Raw genomic sequence first — 19,332 nt, forward strand, 5'->3', positions numbered from 1 at the left:
GGTGAGCGCCGCGACGGGTCTCCCCGAACATCCCCGGGGTCGGCGTTTCCACGGGGCTCCTGTCCCCGGGAGCTGAGGGCTTGCCCCTCGCGGTTGAGTGGGGTCAGTGCTCCGCCGGGATGAGGGCTTCCCCGCTGTGCCCCGCAGGGATCAGGGGGCACTGCTCTGTGGCTGTGTGGGGCCTGCGCTCCCTGGGGCTGAGGGCTCTGCTAGGGCCAGGCCTCATCCCCAGGGAGGCTGAGGGCTCCGCTGCTCTGCTGAGCAGAGCTCAGGAGGCTCCAAAAGCATTGGGTGAAAGGAGCATTAGACGTGTCTGCTGAGAAATTGCTTATTAGATCATTGCGTTGTCTTTCGTTGTATTATGTCATTTGTCTTGGTGTCCGTTTAAGACAGTTTGGCCCAGCACCTTTAGTGCCCTTGACTTACCCTATTGGAGCTGATGACGTGTTCGATCAAAATCTTGTGTTCTTACCAGCAATTCTTCTAATAGCAGCAGCCATTCAAAGCACAGGGAATAGGTGCTACTTCACATTCATATCCTTGTTGAACTTACTGGGCAGAAAGAACGCAGCTCTTTTTCTTTCCTGTTAACATCGTACTCTTTCCGCTGCTACGTCAGGATCGTTGATTCAATGGTGTATGTGTTAGCTACCTTTCAGCCACACTAACTTACAGTTTCTCTTCCGGTAGCAATTGTTTGTTTCGGGCCCTTGGTGACCAGCTTGAGGGGCACTCGCGGAACCACCTCAGACATCGCCAGGAAACGGTGGATTACATGATAAAGCAGCGGGAGGATTTTGAGCCTTTTGTGGAGGATGATGTGCCCTTTGAGAAACACGGTATGGTCTCCATAGGACACTAATGGAAAGGGTTATTGTGTAATGTGATTACGTCTCATTTGAGCACCTTCTTACTAAACAGTTCCTCATCCAAAACTATGTTAGGGCTCCTCTCTTGTTTTTATAAACAGTGAGTTTACATTTCTCTCTGTTACAAGATGAGCTATTAGCTTGTATTATGTTTGCCTTGGAAATTGTTTAAATTTAGGGGAAACTTGGGGAAGGATAGAGAGGCAAAAAAAGGCAAGGAGTAAAAATTCCTTTCAAAAGGAACTTGCAAAAATTGTCTAGCTGTCCTTGAATACTGATGGGTGTTGAGTGGCCGATTTCTCTGGGTTTCTTTTTCCTCCTTGACACTTGATATTTTGTAGAGGTAACCCAGGGGAAGATCCAAAGCAGAGACGAATACAGCCTTTGTTCTAACAGCTTTGCGGATGTGCCAAATACCATGCAGGTGATGCATGAAAGCGGTTTTGTCATTTAGTGTGTGGCACTCTTCTTTCTGAGCTAACACAGAGCTGACAGCCTTCCATAATCTGCGGGTGTACTGTGTTTTTTAGAGGTTTAGTGGTCATTTAAGACACATTAAGTTCTGTTGCTGCCAAATTCTCTCCTCAGCAGTCACTGTTTCCAGTTGGGATTTCCTTTCCAGCATTTCTTGGGCTTGTGTTGAAATTTTGTTACTTGCTTTCCCTCCAGTGCTTTTGGAAGTGTCAGAAACTAGGTTTCCAACTCTTCTGAATGTTTTCTCCTTTAGTTACCAATCTGGCAAAGCCTGGTACCTTTGCTGGCAACGATGCTATTGTGGCCTTTGCACGGAACAATCAAATGAATGTGGTTATTCATCAGCTTAATGCTCCGCTGTGGCAGGTGAGAAACAAAACTTATATATTTTGGCCTAAGTTTTAGCTGATGAATACAAATAGTGTTGAAATTTCCTGATCTATTAAAAGAGAGCAGTCGGTACCTGTAGTTAGCTGGCTGTGCTTGTAGAGCTGTGCTTGCTTTTTCAGCCTTGAAGGAAAACACTCCAGATTTCAGCTAGGAGGAGAGGGAATGAAAGAAAACAATGAATGCCTGAAAGATAAGTATGTGGAGATGGAGCAGCATGTTTTAGTTTGCTTTTAAGCTAGTAGCTGCATTGGTATGTTTCTCTCTCCTGAAGATCAGACTACATATGAGGTGATTTTTCTGATAGGAATTTGAGCCAGGCTTAAGGAAACTTGTGTGATAAGGTTCAGGAATATGGACGTGAAGGTATAGTAGGTCAGTCCCTGCAGTGTGTTGGAATGAAGTTGCATCAATTCTGCATGGGATTTGTAGTGAGAAGGTTTCTGACAGTTGGAGAAATGAGGTTCTAGACTGGGCAGAAGAGGGAAGAAGTTTTAAAACCCTAAGGCGGCGTCTCATCGGCTTCTGGAAAGGACTGTGTGTGTGTGGTTTACTGTGACAGCGGGGCACTGGAAGAAGTAATCCATCATGTCCCTCTTACTCTCTTTTTTTGTTGTTTTTCTGTGGCAAGTCCGCACTGGAATGGGTCCGCGCTCCATCTCTGCCTGTTTATTGAGCAAGTGAGAACCTGTATTCAAGTCAGGATTGGTTTTGGCCCCAATTTACAGACAGAGCCAATGAAGTATATGGATTAAACAGGGCAATAACGATAAAAGAGCAGATGAAAGCTGTCAGTGGTGTCTTAAATACATTTGAAACAGTGTCAGGTGGATTCCTGAACCCAAACAGGTTTAAACTCTTATTTATGCGGCAGCCATGGGCAGTAAGACAGCTAACCGAAATACTCAACTGCTTGACCTGCCAGAGTGTACAGAGGTAGTGATCCTGCAGGAGAGTTCGTGGGGGTGCTATTCGTGTTCTGTTACTGTTTTGAACTCACCTTAGTGTACTTAACTCTTACCGATATTTTGTATATCCTCTTGAAAACCCTCAACTCTTTTTCTCCATTCATTGACATTTCCAGGGCTGTAAGTACAGGGTTTGTGATGAGATTCTGTTTTGCCTGAGCGTATTCTTTTTAGTGAAGGGTTCTCTCAGGCTCTTGAGAATGGCGTAAGTAAAGAGAGCTGTTAATAGTTGTAACATAAGGAGTCTCCTACCCGCACAGAGGATACATCAGGACATCAAAGTGTGTAGGGCATTGCAACGTGGTGACAATGTTAGCAAGTTGCTAGACTCGACTAACCCAAGATACGCTTTTTTTCTTATTTCTCTGTACTTTGACATACTTTTTTTCACCCCTCTCTCTGCTTTAGAGTCCCAGTAAAGTTTTAGAAAGATTAGATTCCAAAGAGAGCATTTCCAGAGAGGCAGATCAGCAAGATGCTTAAAGCAGATGGTCTGAATATTTCCTTTGGTCCCAACTCTGAAGCAAGTGGTGAGTTATCCTTTAATTTTAAGGGAACCGTTTGTATCCACTACAGTGAAGCTGGAAAAATGTGAGCAGAAGTCTTCAGGACCTCCAGCTGTTTCTCAAGCTCTGGCCTAATCAAAAGCTCTTTGGAGATGGGCATCTCTGCATGGACTTTTTAGGGCTTTAAACCCTTTACCTTTTTTGATAGTGACTGTAAATGTAGAGCTTCAAGTTAGCTCAGATGTATAGGTTATTTTATTGGCTTTTTGGATAACTGCTTACCTTTTTTTCAGTGTCTTTGCCTCTTTTTATCTGCAGCTATCTTTTACTTACAGTTGCAGTGTGTTGTGGAAAGAGCACGCAAAAAGAGACTTCACTACGGAGAGCTAAATTGGCTAATCTTCAGATTAATCTTTCAAGAGCTTTGGGATTCGTTAGATACCTATTTAGACTCTGGCTGAAAATAAATCTTGCTTAGATCCAACATACTGAATAGCTTAATGGGATAAAAGGCAGTAGTTAAGTATAACCAAGTGTTGAGTTGGAACTTAAAGGTGAGCAAGTGTAAAATAGATGAATGGAGAATATCTGTTGTGAAATCTGAAGTCATTAGTGCAACGCAAACTGCAGACATGATGAAAAGGTGACTTGGTGTGTATTCTGTAAGTTGGGATAAGCTGATTCAAAGACATAAAAGGATTGGGAAATTCAGGAGCCCTAAAGCAAGCATTTCTTGTCGTTTGATTACTGACATCTTCTCCAGGAAAGCTGTCAGATGTTCAGATCTTTGAACTCTGGCATGACAGGTAAGCAAAGGAGATCTGCAAATGCAGTGTGATTTTTCTGCATTCCTTGCAAGAGTTGGAATGCTGTGTAGCTTTTAGCTAATAGTTTGAGACACTGATGATCGGGGTAGAAATTATTCTTGCATCAGTACAGATAATACACAGAGCAGGAATTTTCTGTGGAAACTGCTGTACTTGGTACTGACAAAGCAAAAGAACATTTGGTTGTTAACAGTGCTCCTGAATGGAGTTAATACATTTTCACGATTTGGCTTTCTTTCTGTTAGTCTTTCTTTTAAAACCAAAACATCCACTTCGAATGTAACTGTTAAAACAGCATCTTGTCCCAACTGCAGAACAAGACTTACTCTGGGTGACTGTTTCCACTGTGGTCATAACTTGGACGGACTCTTTTTTTCCTCATGTTTGAGGGGGAAGAAGGCATTGTACACTCAATGGGAGCTGTCACTGAAATTGGGTCTGGGAAGATCATCAGAAAACGAATAGCTCCTGTGGAAAGTTTGGAAAATAGTTTTGAGCTTTCCACTGAAATATTTTCGTACTATGTTTTTTTTGTTATGTAACTGCCCCAACATTGTGTATCTGGTTTTGAAACATTATCCTTGAGACAGAAGGTCTGTTGTTAGTGTAGGAATATCTGGATTATTAGGTCAACTCTTCCTGATAAAGATGCTTCAGTAGCTGCATACTTTACTTCCGATCACAGTGTTTATCATTGCTTCAAAAAAATAATACTTTGAGAAATATGATGCTGAATTTGATTCCAAATCCTCATTTGCAATTTGTTTCATTCAGATTCGGGGCACAGACAAAAACAATGTGAGGGAACTTCATATTGCGTATCGTTATGGAGAGCACTACGACAGTGTGAGGAGAATCAATGACGATTCTGAAGCTCCAGCGTATCTTCAGATGGAGGTTGGTTACGGCAGGATGATGACCTGCGTCAGCTGAGGATGGCAAATAAAACAGATGAATGTTACCAGTTGATTTCCTTTCTCATATGCATTGAGGCTGAGAGAAGAGTTTGGTCCCTGTGTCATGCTGGGGATAGAAAAGCCCCTAAGGTCATTGTAACTGGTGCTGCCTGCTCTCCTGAGGCAGGCTGTGAAGTGTTTAAATTACAGGGCTGGAAATCCATCCCGAATGTGGTGCTGTGATGTGGGCTGTAGCAGTCTTGAAGCAACCCCGTCTAAATTACATACTCATGCACCTCGAATGCAAAAACAAAGGGAAGGGAGGAAAGAGATGGAAATGGAACAGCTGGATACAATAGTCCTCTTCATTTTTTGTGTTAAGGATTAAGCTGTGCTGTCCTTGAAGTTCTCTGCACACAACTGTATAATGTGTGGCATTGTAAAAAAATGCATACCTCACTTCAAAAGCCAGTGATTGTTTATTGGTATGCATGATCTTGTAGCATGTGAGAGTTTGCTCAGTAGTGTATGAGTTGTGGGAAATGGTGTCAATGATGATGGAAGTTACACAATTTCCAAGATGCTTTGACACAGGACATTTCTGAGAAAAGTGTACCATAATAACTAAATTTATGAGTATGTCAGTTGTTGTTTTTTACTGCATATAGTGAAATTGCTGCATGCTTGTGTGATGTGCGGGGGCTTTACTTTTCTTGCAGATGCTTTGCAAAGATGATTCAAAGAAGGAGGAGGAACTGAAGCCACAGAAGGGTGACTCCGAAGATGAGAATGAAGTTGAAATGGAAGATGCTATACAAAAAGTGTGCAATGCAACTGGATGTTCAGTAAGTATTGAGGAGCCTTTTTGTGCTGAATGTTCAAACCTTCTTGATACATGAAAGTAGCCTTGGGAAAAACTCTAAAAAGTCCTCATCTTGGACAGTTTCAGTACCACAGTCATAAATCAGGATGCATTTCATCCTAGACTCAACCCTTAAATGCAGATGAAATACATACTCGTGTGTGGATACCTAATAATTTTGGAAGGTTTGTCTTGCAATCTCTCAGAAAATTAACTTTGAAACAAATTCTGTAAGATTTGAAATCCTTTGAGGATGTCTGTAGTTGAACGTCCCAAATGACTAAATAATCCGTGGATCTTAGCTGTTGTCACTGGGTAGCCTGTGTGGTTCCTGCAGATTGCTGCTTGCACTTTGCACATGCATAGAACGGAAAGGGCCAAGAGCAAAACAGTTATGCTGAAACAGCAGATTCCTTTTTCCTGGTATCCCCAGGGTTTTAAGGTTTTTCTCCCTCACCTTTTTCAGAAATAGAATACAGGCTAATTGAAAGGTCATAAAAGCAGACAGCAACCCCCTCTCAGTGGTGCAGATGGCTGTTAAAAGAATGAATGTCAGTGATTTGAACTCTCTTCAGTGTTCTCCTTCTCCTCTTGTGGACAGGACATGGATTTAGTAAGCCAGATTCTGGAAGTGGAAGGCTACAATATCGAATCTGCAATATTTGCCATCTTTCAAGTGAATGAAGTGGAAAGAATGAGTAAGTACACCTGGTGCCTCAGAAGAACGCTGTCTGACGTTAGTGTTCGCTGTGAACAGCAGTTCAACAGGGAGAGTGGCAGTTGAAGCTTGCTGTTGGCTGTGCTGCTGCCTCAGCTTTTCTGTGCTCGGGAAGGTTATTAGTGAGGGCAGATTCAATCCAGCTTCCAAAAAAACTCCACTGTTCCAGAAATTCTGGAAGAAGGAACTGGCCAACAGTGAGACAGCTTCTGGGTAGAGTGTGTCTGAGAAAAACCTCTGTTGTTGGTAGGTACTGAGGAGCGGCACGATCCCCAGAGCAAGGATCAGAAATCATGTAGCAGAACTCTGTGGGATGAAAACAGAAATGGTTCAACAATCTCTGGAAATCGGAGCTTGCATCAAGGTGAAATAGAAAACAACAAAGGGCAGGCTAGACCTGGTGAAGAGAATCGAGCTAGCAGAAACCCGAAGGTATGTGAAGGGTGGTTTGGCAGTGATATACACATCCTTTAACGATTAGAGGAGTGCTTAGGATTGCTTAATCAGCAACTGTCTTCTCCTTTGAATTAGAAAGAGTTTCCGCTTACCGGATTTTGTTGCTGCTGCAGCTGTGACTTCTCTGATATAAACATTTAATAGTGACATGCGGCACTCTTCCCAAAATGACCTGAAATAAAGTCCTGATAAATATTTTGGAATAAACATTCTCTGGCAGCTGCTTTGATATCTGCTTGTCTCCTTTCCAGTGTATTATTTTTCCCCAAGTCAGCAGAAAACGTGTGTTTTCAACTTTGTGTTTTCATCTTTCCCTTTCAGGTATCTAAAAAACAAAAGAAGGAACAGCAGCGGCTAGAGAAGAAGAAGCGGCAGGAAGAAAGGCACCGCCAAAAGATCTTGGCCAACAAGAGTAACTGTGCAGATAGCAGCAGGAGAGAGATGGACTCAACCAACCACGTCACCTTGGTGAAGGCAATGGCAGCTCTAAACATATGACTGAATGTGTTCGGAGTGCTCTGGTGAGAAGAGCAAATAAAACGGATGAAGACAAAACTCCCCTTAAGCAAATTTCCAAGCACCCGTTGTTATCTTAAAATCTGTTTCTGCAGAGATCTCCAAGCACACATGAATTTCCTGTTTCTTTGGTTGTGGGTTGAACAGTTATTCGGTAATTCTGCATCAACCTGTGTGTGAGAAGAGTTGTTTGAACTTAACAAAAATTAGAGACTTGGTTTTATAATTTTGGAGTTAGATGAAGGTGAGAACCTTTTCTTCACACAGCAGCACTCAATTTACTTTGAGATCTCTTGGTGTGCTTAGACTATTTATTTTTTTTTAATAGCAACTTTTTGCTTGGTTATGCTTGGAGGAGCTTTATTTTACCCTGTTGTCAGGGAAAGCTTAACAGTTCTCAACTCAGGAACATGGGGCTTTTTTTTCTATTTAAATTTAAATAAAGTAAGGGAACAGAATCCCAGAATCCTTTCCAAAGCGAAGTGTGTCAGCTAACACTGTCAAACATGAGATTCTTTTTTTTTCTTTTTCCCCCCATGCAAGAATGCAGTGATAAGTTCTAATCTAACTCGAACTGCTTGTGCTGTTGCACTGGGCTGTTTCAGATGTGATTAATACATGAAGGGAGAATGGGATTGCTGTGTCCATCTTTGCTTTGTGCGTAAGTTTGAGATCAGTTTGTTTGCTAGCTGTTGAGACCTGTAGAGGGGGGGGAAAAAAAAAAGAAAGAAAAAAAAGTAATAGCAGTGGACTCGTGAGACTGCAGAGGCGATTAATCTGATCTGGTGAAGTCTAATGAGGTAGTAAAATGCGACACAAGCAGGCGTGAGATGCCTGTTGAGTGTTGTTACTTGGACATCTGGAATCTCATCTTTGCCATACTCTGGAGCTTTTGGGCAACTCCAGAGCTTTAGTCCAAGCCAGAAACTTGATAGTCTCCAAACGAAATTAGTGTAGCCAAAGGATTAAGAGTCCTGGGAACAAGCTTCCAAGTAGCAGTGATCACTGGGAATGCTGCCTACTTCACTCGTCATAAATCAAGCTTTTTCCAGGATAGGATTTTTTCATCTTAAATTCCTCTTTCGTAAGGTCACCAAGTACCGTAGAACGTACAGCTTGAATCCTGTGATGCTTTCCACTATAGGATTGTGATTTGGACTGAAGTGTAAGGACTGTGGGACTTGGCCCTCAGTTTATGGCTTGCAGTGTTTCAGCTTCACTCAGGTTTTTGGACTTTTATCAAGCACTAAGCTTGAAGAAAGCACATGTGCACTTATGTGCACAATAGATAACAGGAAACACCTCATCAGCCAGGGCAGAGACGAAATAGATTTTTTGAAAGTAAGGAATGTTGCTTTTGAAAAAATTCTGTGTGTTCTTTGAAGATTCCAAATCAGCACAGAAATATAAATGCCTTTTTTGACTGAAGTGCCCAGATCTGAGCTAGTAGTTCTTCATATGCTCTGCCACAGTTTGTCCAGAGCATTTGAAGAATAAAAAGAAGGGAGCTCTGCTTTAAGTACTGGTGGTGTAGGAGAACAGGCATTAATGCTGGTGAAGAAGTTCCTTTGGTTCCTGTAATGAGCTTAGTGGAAACAAAAAGTAATACAAAGCAGCTTTTATGCTTTATGGTGGGACATAGTCTCTGGCAAGTGAAGCAGCCGATTAAGTGCTGCTCTGAGTGCCAGTGGTAGGCGTGAGTAACCGCTGTAGAGGGGAGTCTGAGTAGTGTTTCGTAGGAAGAGCCTGGAGTTCACAGTACTATTCTTAAAGTGAAAAATGACTTTGCTAAAATCCCTTTTATGCCAATCTTAGCCTGTTGTTAGCAGTGTCACTTCCTGAAATTCTTCTTCCCCTAAACATTCACTTTTAGAGTAGTGGAAAGAATGACAAGTCATAGCTTAATAGGGAGAGAGTGCAAGTCACTTCACCGATGTGATGAGTTGAAGACGGCGGGCATAGCAACATGGTTCAGGTAAATGTGTCACCTTTGTCATGCCCAGCTGTATTTTGATTTGAAAGGCATGTGGGTTCTGGAAGTTTGAAAAGATAATAAGAATTTTCAGTTCTATACTACAAATAAGATGTTTGATCTTAATGAATTGCTTTTTTTGTCTTCCTGAGCCAGAGCTGATAAGAGGATTATTGTTCCTTCCAGCCTGGAGAGCTGTGAAGGGAGTTGTCCTGTGGCCAGCAGGCAGGAAGCTGAGCTTCTGTGCGTGTGAAGGGACCTGCAAAACCAAACCTCGTCCTGTCCAGGATAAATGGGCAGGCCTGCAACACCTCTGAAATAGCAGAGAGATAACTTTCAGCTCATGGCCTCTGATACCTGTAACCAAATACGGGGCTGAAAAGGCTTTCATTTCCAAGTGTAATATGATTAAAACAAACTCTTAATGTGCTGGGCTCATAAGTCATGTTAGACCAGTCAAATTCTCTTTATTTTTGCCAGGATAGCTTTGTACCTGCACAAACATTTTGTACCCAAAGATGTTAAAACTTTCATTTTGTCTGTTTCAGATTTTTTCCTGTAGCTGTTGAGGTTTCTACCTACCCTTATGATGTGTATTTTTTTTCTGGAGGATCCTATGCAGTGTTCCTCAGGGAACTCACTTTTATGCAGAGCATTTGCTTTGTAAACAAGTTGTGGATTTTCCTTGGAGGAGGAAGGGAGGCGAGAAACAAGAGAAACACAGTGATTCATAGCTCATGTTTCCTCTTTGGTGGAGCTAACTGTGCTTCATCATATGCGGTCATGGGACAATTAACGCTGCGTGTTCCCTTGGTATTTGAGGAGGATTACTGTTTATTACTAGCATACATCTTTGAGGGTCACAAGTGGGCAGAGGGCCAGGGGCGTGCTTCGACTGCTGCTGGACCGGCAGGGTCCGTGTCAACCTCTTGAAGGTGAGTATGTGGCAGGACAATGTAGAAAGCTGCTTTCCCTGCATCCTGTCTACCACCGTTTTCCCCGTTTATGCTGTCCATAAGCATGTCTGGGCCTTACAATGTATAGGAGGGCTCTTCTGCTTGTGCTACTCAGTTCGTTTTCCCCAGACTTATATTTTCCCAGTCCTGCCCCTGCAGGTGAGGAGTTCAGTCAAACTGGAAGTTTTAAGCATTTAGCCAGGCTTTGCCTGCTGTCCATAAGCATGTCTGGGCCTTACAATGTATAGGAGGGCTCTTCTGCTTGTGCTACTCAGTTCCTAGTGTACCTCGTTCCTTCTTGGAGGGGTGCCTTTTGGTTGGTTTAACAACAGCTTCGCCTCTGCAGTGTCCGAACAGCAGCAGAAGTCCCGTCATCTGTGTTACCTACATCTGCAGTGCTCTCGTAACATGCTTTCCTTTTCTGTTGGAGTCTGTTGAAGCTACATGAGAGTTTACGTCTCCTTTCCCCCTCTGGACACTCGGCAGGGCACCCATTTCTGTTACCAAAACAGACCTCCTCCTATTTTTGGATGCTGAGTGCAATAAAGTTTGCAAAGATGTCCCAGCTGAATTGTGTGAATGGAGTTGTGCGTACGGGGTGCGCTGTGGGTTAAAGACAAAACTTTTGGACTAAATTTAATGAGCCTGCGCAATCTGAACCCTTCGTGGGGATGTGATCCGGTTCGTTCACCTGCCGGCTCTCACGAGCTTTGGAGACGTCGGAAAGGGAGGGAAATTGTGTGTGCAGAGAGACCCATACTCCGGGGTTGTATAAAATGGAGGTGGTTCCTGCTCGTGTTGAGTGTGTGATCGTTCCTTGCTGCTGCCTGGACACAGACCTCAGAGGGCAGCGCTGGCTTCACCAGCTCTGGCCCAGCTCTCTCATCCCAAAGCCCTTGAGTGGCACCAGAAAATGAATAAAAGGAGAAATGAGTGTTTTGGGGTTATGAAGATACCGCATTCACTGTAGGAAGCGTGAGGAAAGGGTCGGGATGTTCCTCGTGATGCAATGCTGAATGGAGTCAGTCAGGAGCCCTCGACCCTGAAGTGAAAGTCAAAGAAAATACCCTTTATTTCAGGACCCCCCTGCTCTGAAGGGGTGCAAACCACATCTCTGGAGATGGCATTAAAACAGGAGGTGCCTCCGTGGAGGCCCAGGTGTGAGGGGCAGCTGGCCGTGGCTCGTTAGGGCTAATTCTAATTACGAGTCCTGTGCAGCTGGGGTGAGGGAGCTGCAGCCTGAGGAGACCTGCCCGGCTTGCTCAGCCCCGTGGGGACCTGCTGGAGACGGGGTGCAAGAAAGAGTCACCCCAAACCCCTGAGACCACCACCACCATGCTCCCACATGGCTTTAGTGAGTATTAATTGCTTACGTAGTCGTTAGGAGCGGGATGGGGCTGTGTTGTGGCCCAGCTCCCTGAGGGGAGTCGGGTTTGGCACCTGGTTTGGGGTCAGGGCACAGCAGCCATTCGCTGTTTCTGTGGATTTCTTTCTTTTTTTCTCTGAAGCTGTTAAGATTTACTGGTTGGCTGCTAAAATGTCACTTCTGGTAAATGTTTTTTAAGAAAAAGATTAAAAACTGTGTGCATGCATGAATATTTACTTCAGAAAATCAGCTGTGAAGCTCTGCGCCGTTTCCTACCCCCTCTGCCATCGATTCCCGAGACACGAACATGACGCTGGACACGGTTTACCAATTGTCTTTGAAAATTTATTTTTATTTACAATTATTCCCTCGTTTTTTTGATGTATTTAATTGTGGGGAGTGTGTTTTCCCTGTGCACTGGCTCCGGGGAAAGGCACCATATGCTTTTTCAGTGCCAAAGGGCTGGGCCGTGCCCTGCCTGGCCCCGGGGAAGGCAAAAACCTCACGGTTTGGACCATTTCTGTCAGGTTTTGAGGCCAGCCTGTCTAGCAGGAGGGAGTTGAGCCTTTGCACAGAAAGTTGGGGTAATAGCTGTAAAACTTGTGGTAGGTCCTGGCTGCCCTTTGGAAGCACTCTGCCGCCTGCCTGTCACACTCGCAGCTCTGTCTTTCGCACCAGTTCCCAGATCCTGAAAGAAAATTTGGGGGGATGGAGTCAGGCAAAGGGTGTGAGGGTCAAGGGATGTCTTTTGGACCGTCCCCACGGCGTACGCAGCCCCCTTCATTGAGTTTGGGGTATCTTGGGTAGTCTTCCTCTTGCCTCTGGTGCGTGGAGCTACCTGGCTGCAACCCATGCGTGGCCCAGGAGAGATTATTTAATTTACTTGATCTACCTATGTATGTATAGATTTTTGTTTTGATCACAGGGAAGTGCTTTGTTTTGATGCACTCGCCGTGAAGCAACAGTGTTTGCTCTGGGGAAATCGGGGTGGCAGTGCCAGGTCCCCATCCAAGATGAGAGGGTCACCTCAGACCCTCAGTATTTGGCCTCTACAGAAGGGCGAGCCCCCTCCTTTGGGAGATCTCCAAGCTCTAAACTTCACCATAGTCCTAGAAAATAAATGTTTGCCCTATTCCTGGCAATTTTCCCTCAGCTCCATCCCCTTCCCAGCAAGTGATTTTCAAGCCAGGATGGTCTAAAGGACATCTCGGAAGAGAGGTCCCGAGAGCACGGACGGTTGTGCCTTCCTGCTCGGGGCTTTGTCCTGGCGCTGTCTCTTACCGCAGATTATCTGCCTTCCCTGGGTGAAGTAATTGTACGTGGCCAGTATGGGATCGCAGTGAGAGGAAGACAACTTCGCGTAGCAGCAGTCGTGGGCATGGCAGCACCTGGGAGTGCAAGAGTGGTGGTCAAGGCAGGACGAGGGGGCAGTGGGGATGATGCTGTGGTGGTGAACATCTGGTGGTGCACATCTGGTGGTGCCCAGCCCCCATGAGAAATGACTTGCGTTTATGCCTGGGTTAGGTGCAGGGTCATGCAGCAGCCTTGTTCTCCCTGGCATTGCCCTTGCGCTCGTGCTGTGCCTGTGCCGTGGGAGCAAGGGAGGGTGACTCGCCTTTCTGGCATCGTCAGCACAGCTCTCTAATTGCGTTCCCATTGCTCTGCTGCAGCAACTTTGCAGAACACCTGATGGCCGCTTTCAATTAGCCCAGGTGGTAGTTGGAGCCCAATGCATTTCTGCCTAACGCTACAAAGGCAGAAGAAATGCTGATGCGCACCGTTCCCATCGGCTACTAAGCAACTTTTAAAGAAGCGTTAAGGAGGAGCAACGATTTTTGCATTGCTATCTCCCCTGTCTCAGGGAAAGGCAGGTGAGGAGGGCTGGGGGCACCTGCTCTGCCTTCACCAGGTCCCGACTTACCAGTCGGTCGCATCCAGCGGCTGTTTGGATCCCCCAAAACCACAGTAGCAGCACATAACTGATGTAGGAGAACGGCGATTTCCCAGTCTTTTGCTTGATCATTAAACCGAACTGAACCACGTTGCAGCTGACAGGGGCCAGCCCTGTGACCATAGATGAGGGGTTAGGAGCGCCAGGAAAAGCAAGCTTCCGTCCCACCCCTCCATAGCAAAAATGAGCATTTTCACCCTCTCCAACTTTATGGATAGAAATGGCGAGCACCGAGCTTTCCCCACTGCCTCGTCCGGCACGGTGAGAGCTGGCATGGGGGGGTACTCACAGCAGAGGAGCAGCAAGAAGAGCTTCATGTTTGGTGGTGGCAGCTCCGGTTGTCCTGTCCCAGTCGCAGGGTGAGGGTGAGGTTGACTTTTAGGTTCTCCGTGCGGTAATCCGGAGTAACAACAATCACTCTAGAGGTTCAATCAAAGTCATACGTTTATGAAAACTTGTCCAGATTACAATGGATAGTGGCTTGGCAAAAGTTACGATTATATTGCAGCAACAAACTCCTAATGATATTACCCTTATGTGCATGGAATGAAATACAGAAACAGAGATGGGGAGAGAGAGAGATGGGAGAGAAAGAAAAGAGAAAAGAGGGGTATCATCACCCTTGGGTCCAGCAATGGTCTGTCTTTCTTTTGATTGTGGTCCTCAGCTGGCGGGCGCGCGTGTGGCTCCTTGAAACTTCTTCTTTTATAGGCTTCAGCTCCGTCCCAGGGGAGGGGATTTGCCTGGCCTGGCACACACGTAATCTTTGCTTCAGAAAGTTTGAGAAATGGGTCTGGGGTACCTGAGGTGCTCCATCGGTTGTCTAGCCCCTTCCCCCTTTTTCTTTCTGTGTGACCAAAGTCTGATCTTTTGTCTGCACAATCGCAGTTCGTGGATGCGTACATGCAAACGACAGACAGCATTTCAGTTTGCAGAGAAGCTGGTCTGCAAGGCAATGCCCTCCGCCCTTTTTTCCTCCTTTGCAGGATGCACCCGGTTCCTCTGTTAGCCACCAGATGGATGTTTGCAACACTCATTCATTAACCAGTCCTCTACACCCGTGTTTGGGTGAGCCCGAGGTGCTGCCGGTCGCACCTTTTATGGCCACCGTGTACCTACTTGGTGGGACCCCTCCGTAGGAGAACCCAAAGTGGGCAAATATTGACAATCCTCACCATATCAGTCCCGCTACGTGTGCGAGCCTCTGTCAGTGTTGCTGGAGGCCTTGGCTGTGGGATTCCCTACCCTCGGGGAGCCCTTTGCAGGGGAGGTTTCAGTGAACTGGGATGAGTGGGACAGACTGGGGTCGAGTCCGTGCACAGCTCTGTGTATCTCAGCATCCCACTGCCTCCCTGAGCAAAATGGGAGAACTTGAGGGAGAACAGAAACCACGTTGTTCCTGGGTGACGATTAGTTTTTTGAGGTCTTGGTTAGAAAACACCATTCTGTATCTTACTGTTTCCACCCTGGCTTACCCGGGCAGGAAGAAAATGCAGCCAGTGCCAAGCACGCTGTGCTTCTGGCTTACCAAAACGGGTGAGATGCAGCGTCGTGAGCGGAGGAAGGTCCAGGGGTTCTCCAGAACAGTCTGTGGCTGAAGACAGGGCTGAGCAAAGACCCTGTAATCTGTTTTTTTTGTTTCTTGTCAGTGCCCAGATGCTCCTTGTATATGGGGACACTCCATCGCTCTCCCCATGTGCACTGGGCGCTGTGCATAGTCTCGCTCTCAAACCAGAGCAGGCAATGCTGACGGACTATTGCATGAAATGTCGGGTTTGCGTTTAGGTAGAAGCAAAATAAGGCAAGCAGCAGGGTAAGGGAAAAAAAAAATCCAAGTGATGTATAATGGAAGGGTAAAAAAAGAGAATGGTTTTGTTGTTTTCTTGGAGAGAATCTCTAATTAAATAGGTGATGCCGAACAATCATTTTAGCAGTTTTCTTCTGGCAGAGATTGCAGGTGTGTAGCGCTCTGCACCGCTTTGCGAGGAACCGCGGCACGGGCAGGCACCGGGCCAGGGGGAGGAAATCCCCCCGTTGCTGATAGGGAAACAGGCGGGGACAAGGATGCGACTTGCATGGAAATCGGAGAGATGGTGAGAAAAGGGAACTTGGGTCAGGGCCTCGGCAAAATCTCTTCCCCCTTCTGGCAAGTGCCGTTTGCCTCGTCAGCTCTCCAGGCCAGTTTAAGTAGACCCCTGGGATGGTGGCGAGTTAATTAGCCAAATCGGGGCTTGCCATAGTTCAAGACTTTCTGAGTCTGTAGCCAGTTTTTATCACTGGAGAATCAGGTATATTTTTGTGCATCAAACTGGCTGAGCTTCCAAGCAAAAAACTCTCTGCCCCAACTCCTCTACCCACGGCAGGTTTGCAATAGCCCTTCTCCAAATGTGAAATAAGGCCCCCTGGGAGGATCTGGATTTTGTTTCTCTTTCATGGTATGCAAAACACAACTTTTGCAGCCCAATTTAACACAATGTACCGAGGGGGTGCAGTATCTGAGCCAACACATCCGCACTTGGAGCTCTGTATGAACGGATTCGTACAGCTGGATATTGAAGCAGAAAAATACATAGATAGTTAAAATTCACCCCGAATTTAAACATGGAGTGTGTTTCAGCTCATCCTGGCCTGCAATCTGTCTGCCTGATCGCCCTTCTCCCATCTCCGCGAGGATTTGGTCCTTGACTTATGCCTTGCAAAGAGCAACTTTTGGGCAAAGGTCTGCCCACTCCTCTCTCATCTCCCCCGGGACTAAACGCTGCTGGATGAGAAGGGTGGTAGAGCTCGATGCCTGGGTTACAGCTGGAGGGAAGCATTGCTTATTTAAGGGATGTTTCCTGGTGCTGTTGACTTCAGCTTTGGGGCAAGCCAGCATGGGAAATACAGCTGCCAATGGCCAGGGCATCAGCCCCCAGGGAAACAGCATTTTGTTGCTGTTTCTGTGACTATATTCCGTGTATTTCATTTCAACGCCCGCACGGGGGTTTGCAGCCCTGATACCTCCCTGGGGTTCAACTCTGCTGAATTGGTCTGCAGGGCAGAAACGTCATGCCGTGGGGATGCTACGGTGGTAAGGAAGGAAGCAGCCATCGCCTGAACTGCCTTTTCCTAGGGGATGTGCTTGGGGTTGTTGCAGAATGGGGCCAAAACATTCTTTTCTGGTGAGAAATATGTTTGGCTCCGCGTTGGGCGTGAGGCAAGCTCCCAGTGACCCCGTTGCGGCAAAGGTTGCCAGCGCCCGACCCTCCCACAGCATCGCGCCTGCCCGCAGCCCTTTGCACCAGCTGTCGTTTCTCTGTCTCGGAGCAATTGCAGATTTTCAGAGCCTGAAGGCTCAGGGCTGAGCAGGGGGACAGTTCGGAGGAGCAGATGCATGTCGGTGGGAGATGCACCATCTCTCAGGTGTCATTTTTTTCTGGGTATTTCAATGGGAAATGCAGCCAAGAGGTTAGCTTCCCCCCACTGCCTGCAAGGGGTGGTCGCTGGGCTCGACTGAGTCACACCACACTGAGGACCGAAGTTTTGCGCTCTCTGGTTTTATTTTGGAGCAACAGAAGAGAATCTGCAGCGAAGCAAAAAGCAGAGGGAGCTGACAGGCTGCGCGGGGAGCTCGAGCCAAGGGGAAATGAGTGTCAGCGGAGAGGCTCGCGCTGGTTTCCATCTTGCCCTTTGCAGCAACGAAGCACAGGTGTCCACCCCTCCCTTGTTTTTCTGTGCTGAAACATTGCATCTGCGCTGCTCCCCCTCCTCGTGTGTCCAGTGTAGAATGACGCAGCTTCACGAGAGGGTTGTTGTCCTCTCGTCGAAGCCAAAAAGCCCCGAGGAGAAGATCTGCCAGGGTTGGGAAACGCTCACGGCGCCGCGCCGTCCCTTTGCTTATCAGGCTGGAGGTGGTTTTGCAAAGAGCCCTTTTGCTTCAACACCGCCCGGCTCGTCCCCGGCACTTGCTGCGACGTCGGAGCAGCCCCCGGCCGCGCATCCGGCAGAGCAAAGCTGCCCGCTCGCATCTGCAGGCACCTCTCTGGCACCAGGTCCCAGAGCCTGCAGGGACCAGAGAGAAAGCATGCCCGAGACCTTCTTTTTGGGAAGATCCCCAGCGTTCTGCTCCCAAAAAGGGCACCACAAAGGAGGGAGAGACGGTCTGGAAAGAGGCATCCTGAATTGTGACTGTGGGGACTTACGGCAGGTGGGGATTCCTGCCCGGGGTGCTGAGCTGGGCTTGATCGGTCCCACGCGGCATCGTCGTGCCGCCAGCTTGGCGTAGCAGCAGGCACGGAGCAGGCAGCACCTGCAAGTGAGAAGGACAGCCTGGCCTCATCCGAAATGTGGCACCGGCTGCTTCTGACCTGCCTGAAACAGGCTCTGCAAGCCGGGTGGGAAAAGCCACCCGCGTTTGCATCCTCCTCCTGCTCTAAATCACCCAGGAGCTGCTCTTTCCAGCCTGTTCCCATGCCAAATCTCTTCTCTGCTTCCCTACGCAACCCCTGCCCAGCTCCGAGAGCCCTTGTGCATCCTGGCTTCGGGATCGTCCCCCTCCTCTGGTGCCATCCCAGTGACCTCAGCCGGTTGTCACTGGCACGACCCTACTGACTACAGGGCTGGAATTAGGGGTGAATGCAGCCTCGCTTTGCCCCCTTCCCTAAAACCTGTTCCCTTCCTGTTGCTGCCCATCGCCTGGTCTGCATTTTGTAAAGCTTTGGAGGATGCTGCTGGGGTTGCTCACAAGCCCTGGGGTTTCCCCAGGGCCAGCGTTAGCCATCCTGGGGCCAGCGTTAGCCCTCTGGGGCAGCGTTGCCTGTACCGGTCCATTGGAGCCTTCAATGTGCCGCTGCTGCCCCATCCTGAGTAGCAACCATGGGCGGTCAGATTTCCTACGGTGCTTCCCTCAAGTCCCGGGGTGAATGTGCGCGGGAGCTTCCCACGAGCTGTGAACACACCTAGAGTGACCAGAAAATGTGATTTTTGCAAGTTATATGCAGAAATAAGGCCCGGGGAACCAGGGGGGAGAGGAGGACTTTGCTGGGAGTCTCCCCGTGGAGTGCACAGGGGTTTGGGGATGCTCCCCGCATCGGCGCGGGGCTGCAGCCTGCCTCCCACCCGTGGGTTGGGGAACGGCTGCACTTACTGCAGGCAAACAGCACGGCCAGCGTCAGCAGGACCTTCATCTTCCTCTCACCTGTGTCTGGGAGGAGAAACAGAGGACAGACTCAGCCAGACAGCGTGGCCAGTCGACAGGCGCTGCCATGCAAACCCTGTCTCTCTGAAATCACCCCAAAATTTGGAGGGAAGAAGACAGCCGTGCCCCCTTGCATCTGTCTTGCTGCCTCTTGGCCGAAAGCAAACACTTTCTGAAGCTGTCCCACCACCTGAGCATCTCCCATCTCCTGTCCCACCACTTTTGGCACCCAGGGCATCGTTTTGCAGCAGCGGTGCAGTTATCCCCCTGGGGCTGCAACTTCCCAGCTGAGTTTTTATCTGAAAACAATGGCGCTTTATCTACAGGCATGGAAAACAGCAGAAGGCAGCGTGCCTGCTGCCTCCTCCCAATGTCCCCCCCATATTTTTGTTTCTGCAGCAGCAGTGCAACCCCCCCATCGCAGCAGTGGGG

General features: G+C 47.5%; 3 protein-coding genes across 3 annotated transcripts; 1 reads left to right on the top strand and 2 right to left on the bottom strand.

The window, feature by feature from the left end:
* Window positions 1-690: 690 nt before the first annotated feature.
* Window positions 691-7,461, top strand: OTUD3 (OTU deubiquitinase 3; the record flags this gene model as incomplete). The annotated part of the gene is made up of 7 exons (XM_009699624.1): window positions 691-839; window positions 1,597-1,709; window positions 4,806-4,928; window positions 5,647-5,772; window positions 6,391-6,487; window positions 6,758-6,939; window positions 7,285-7,461. Coding segments are annotated over 7 exons (967 nt in total), but the record flags the coding sequence as incomplete, so codon positions are not given.
* A 4,857-nt stretch (window positions 7,462-12,318) lies between these two features.
* On the bottom strand, window positions 12,319-13,750 carry PLA2G2E (phospholipase A2, group IIE). The gene is made up of 3 exons (XM_009699625.1): window positions 13,695-13,750; window positions 13,055-13,161; window positions 12,319-12,461 (listed from the first exon to the last, which is right to left on the bottom strand). Exons 1-3 carry the CDS (start codon window positions 13,748-13,750, stop codon window positions 12,319-12,321), a joined length of 306 nt encoding a protein of 101 aa, XP_009697927.1.
* A 3,890-nt stretch (window positions 13,751-17,640) lies between these two features.
* On the bottom strand, window positions 17,641-18,889 carry LOC104161262 (phospholipase A2 crotoxin basic subunit CBb-like). The gene is made up of 4 exons (XM_009699623.1): window positions 18,850-18,889; window positions 18,526-18,661; window positions 17,906-18,012; window positions 17,641-17,765 (listed from the first exon to the last, which is right to left on the bottom strand). Exons 1-4 carry the CDS (start codon window positions 18,887-18,889, stop codon window positions 17,641-17,643), a joined length of 408 nt encoding a protein of 135 aa, XP_009697925.1.
* Between the last annotated feature and the right edge of the window lie 443 nt (window positions 18,890-19,332).

This window comes from Cariama cristata, unplaced genomic scaffold (assembly GCF_000690535.1).
Source record: "Cariama cristata isolate BGI_N322 unplaced genomic scaffold, ASM69053v1 scaffold20894, whole genome shotgun sequence".
Classification (NCBI taxonomy): domain Eukaryota; kingdom Metazoa; phylum Chordata; class Aves; order Cariamiformes; family Cariamidae; genus Cariama; species Cariama cristata.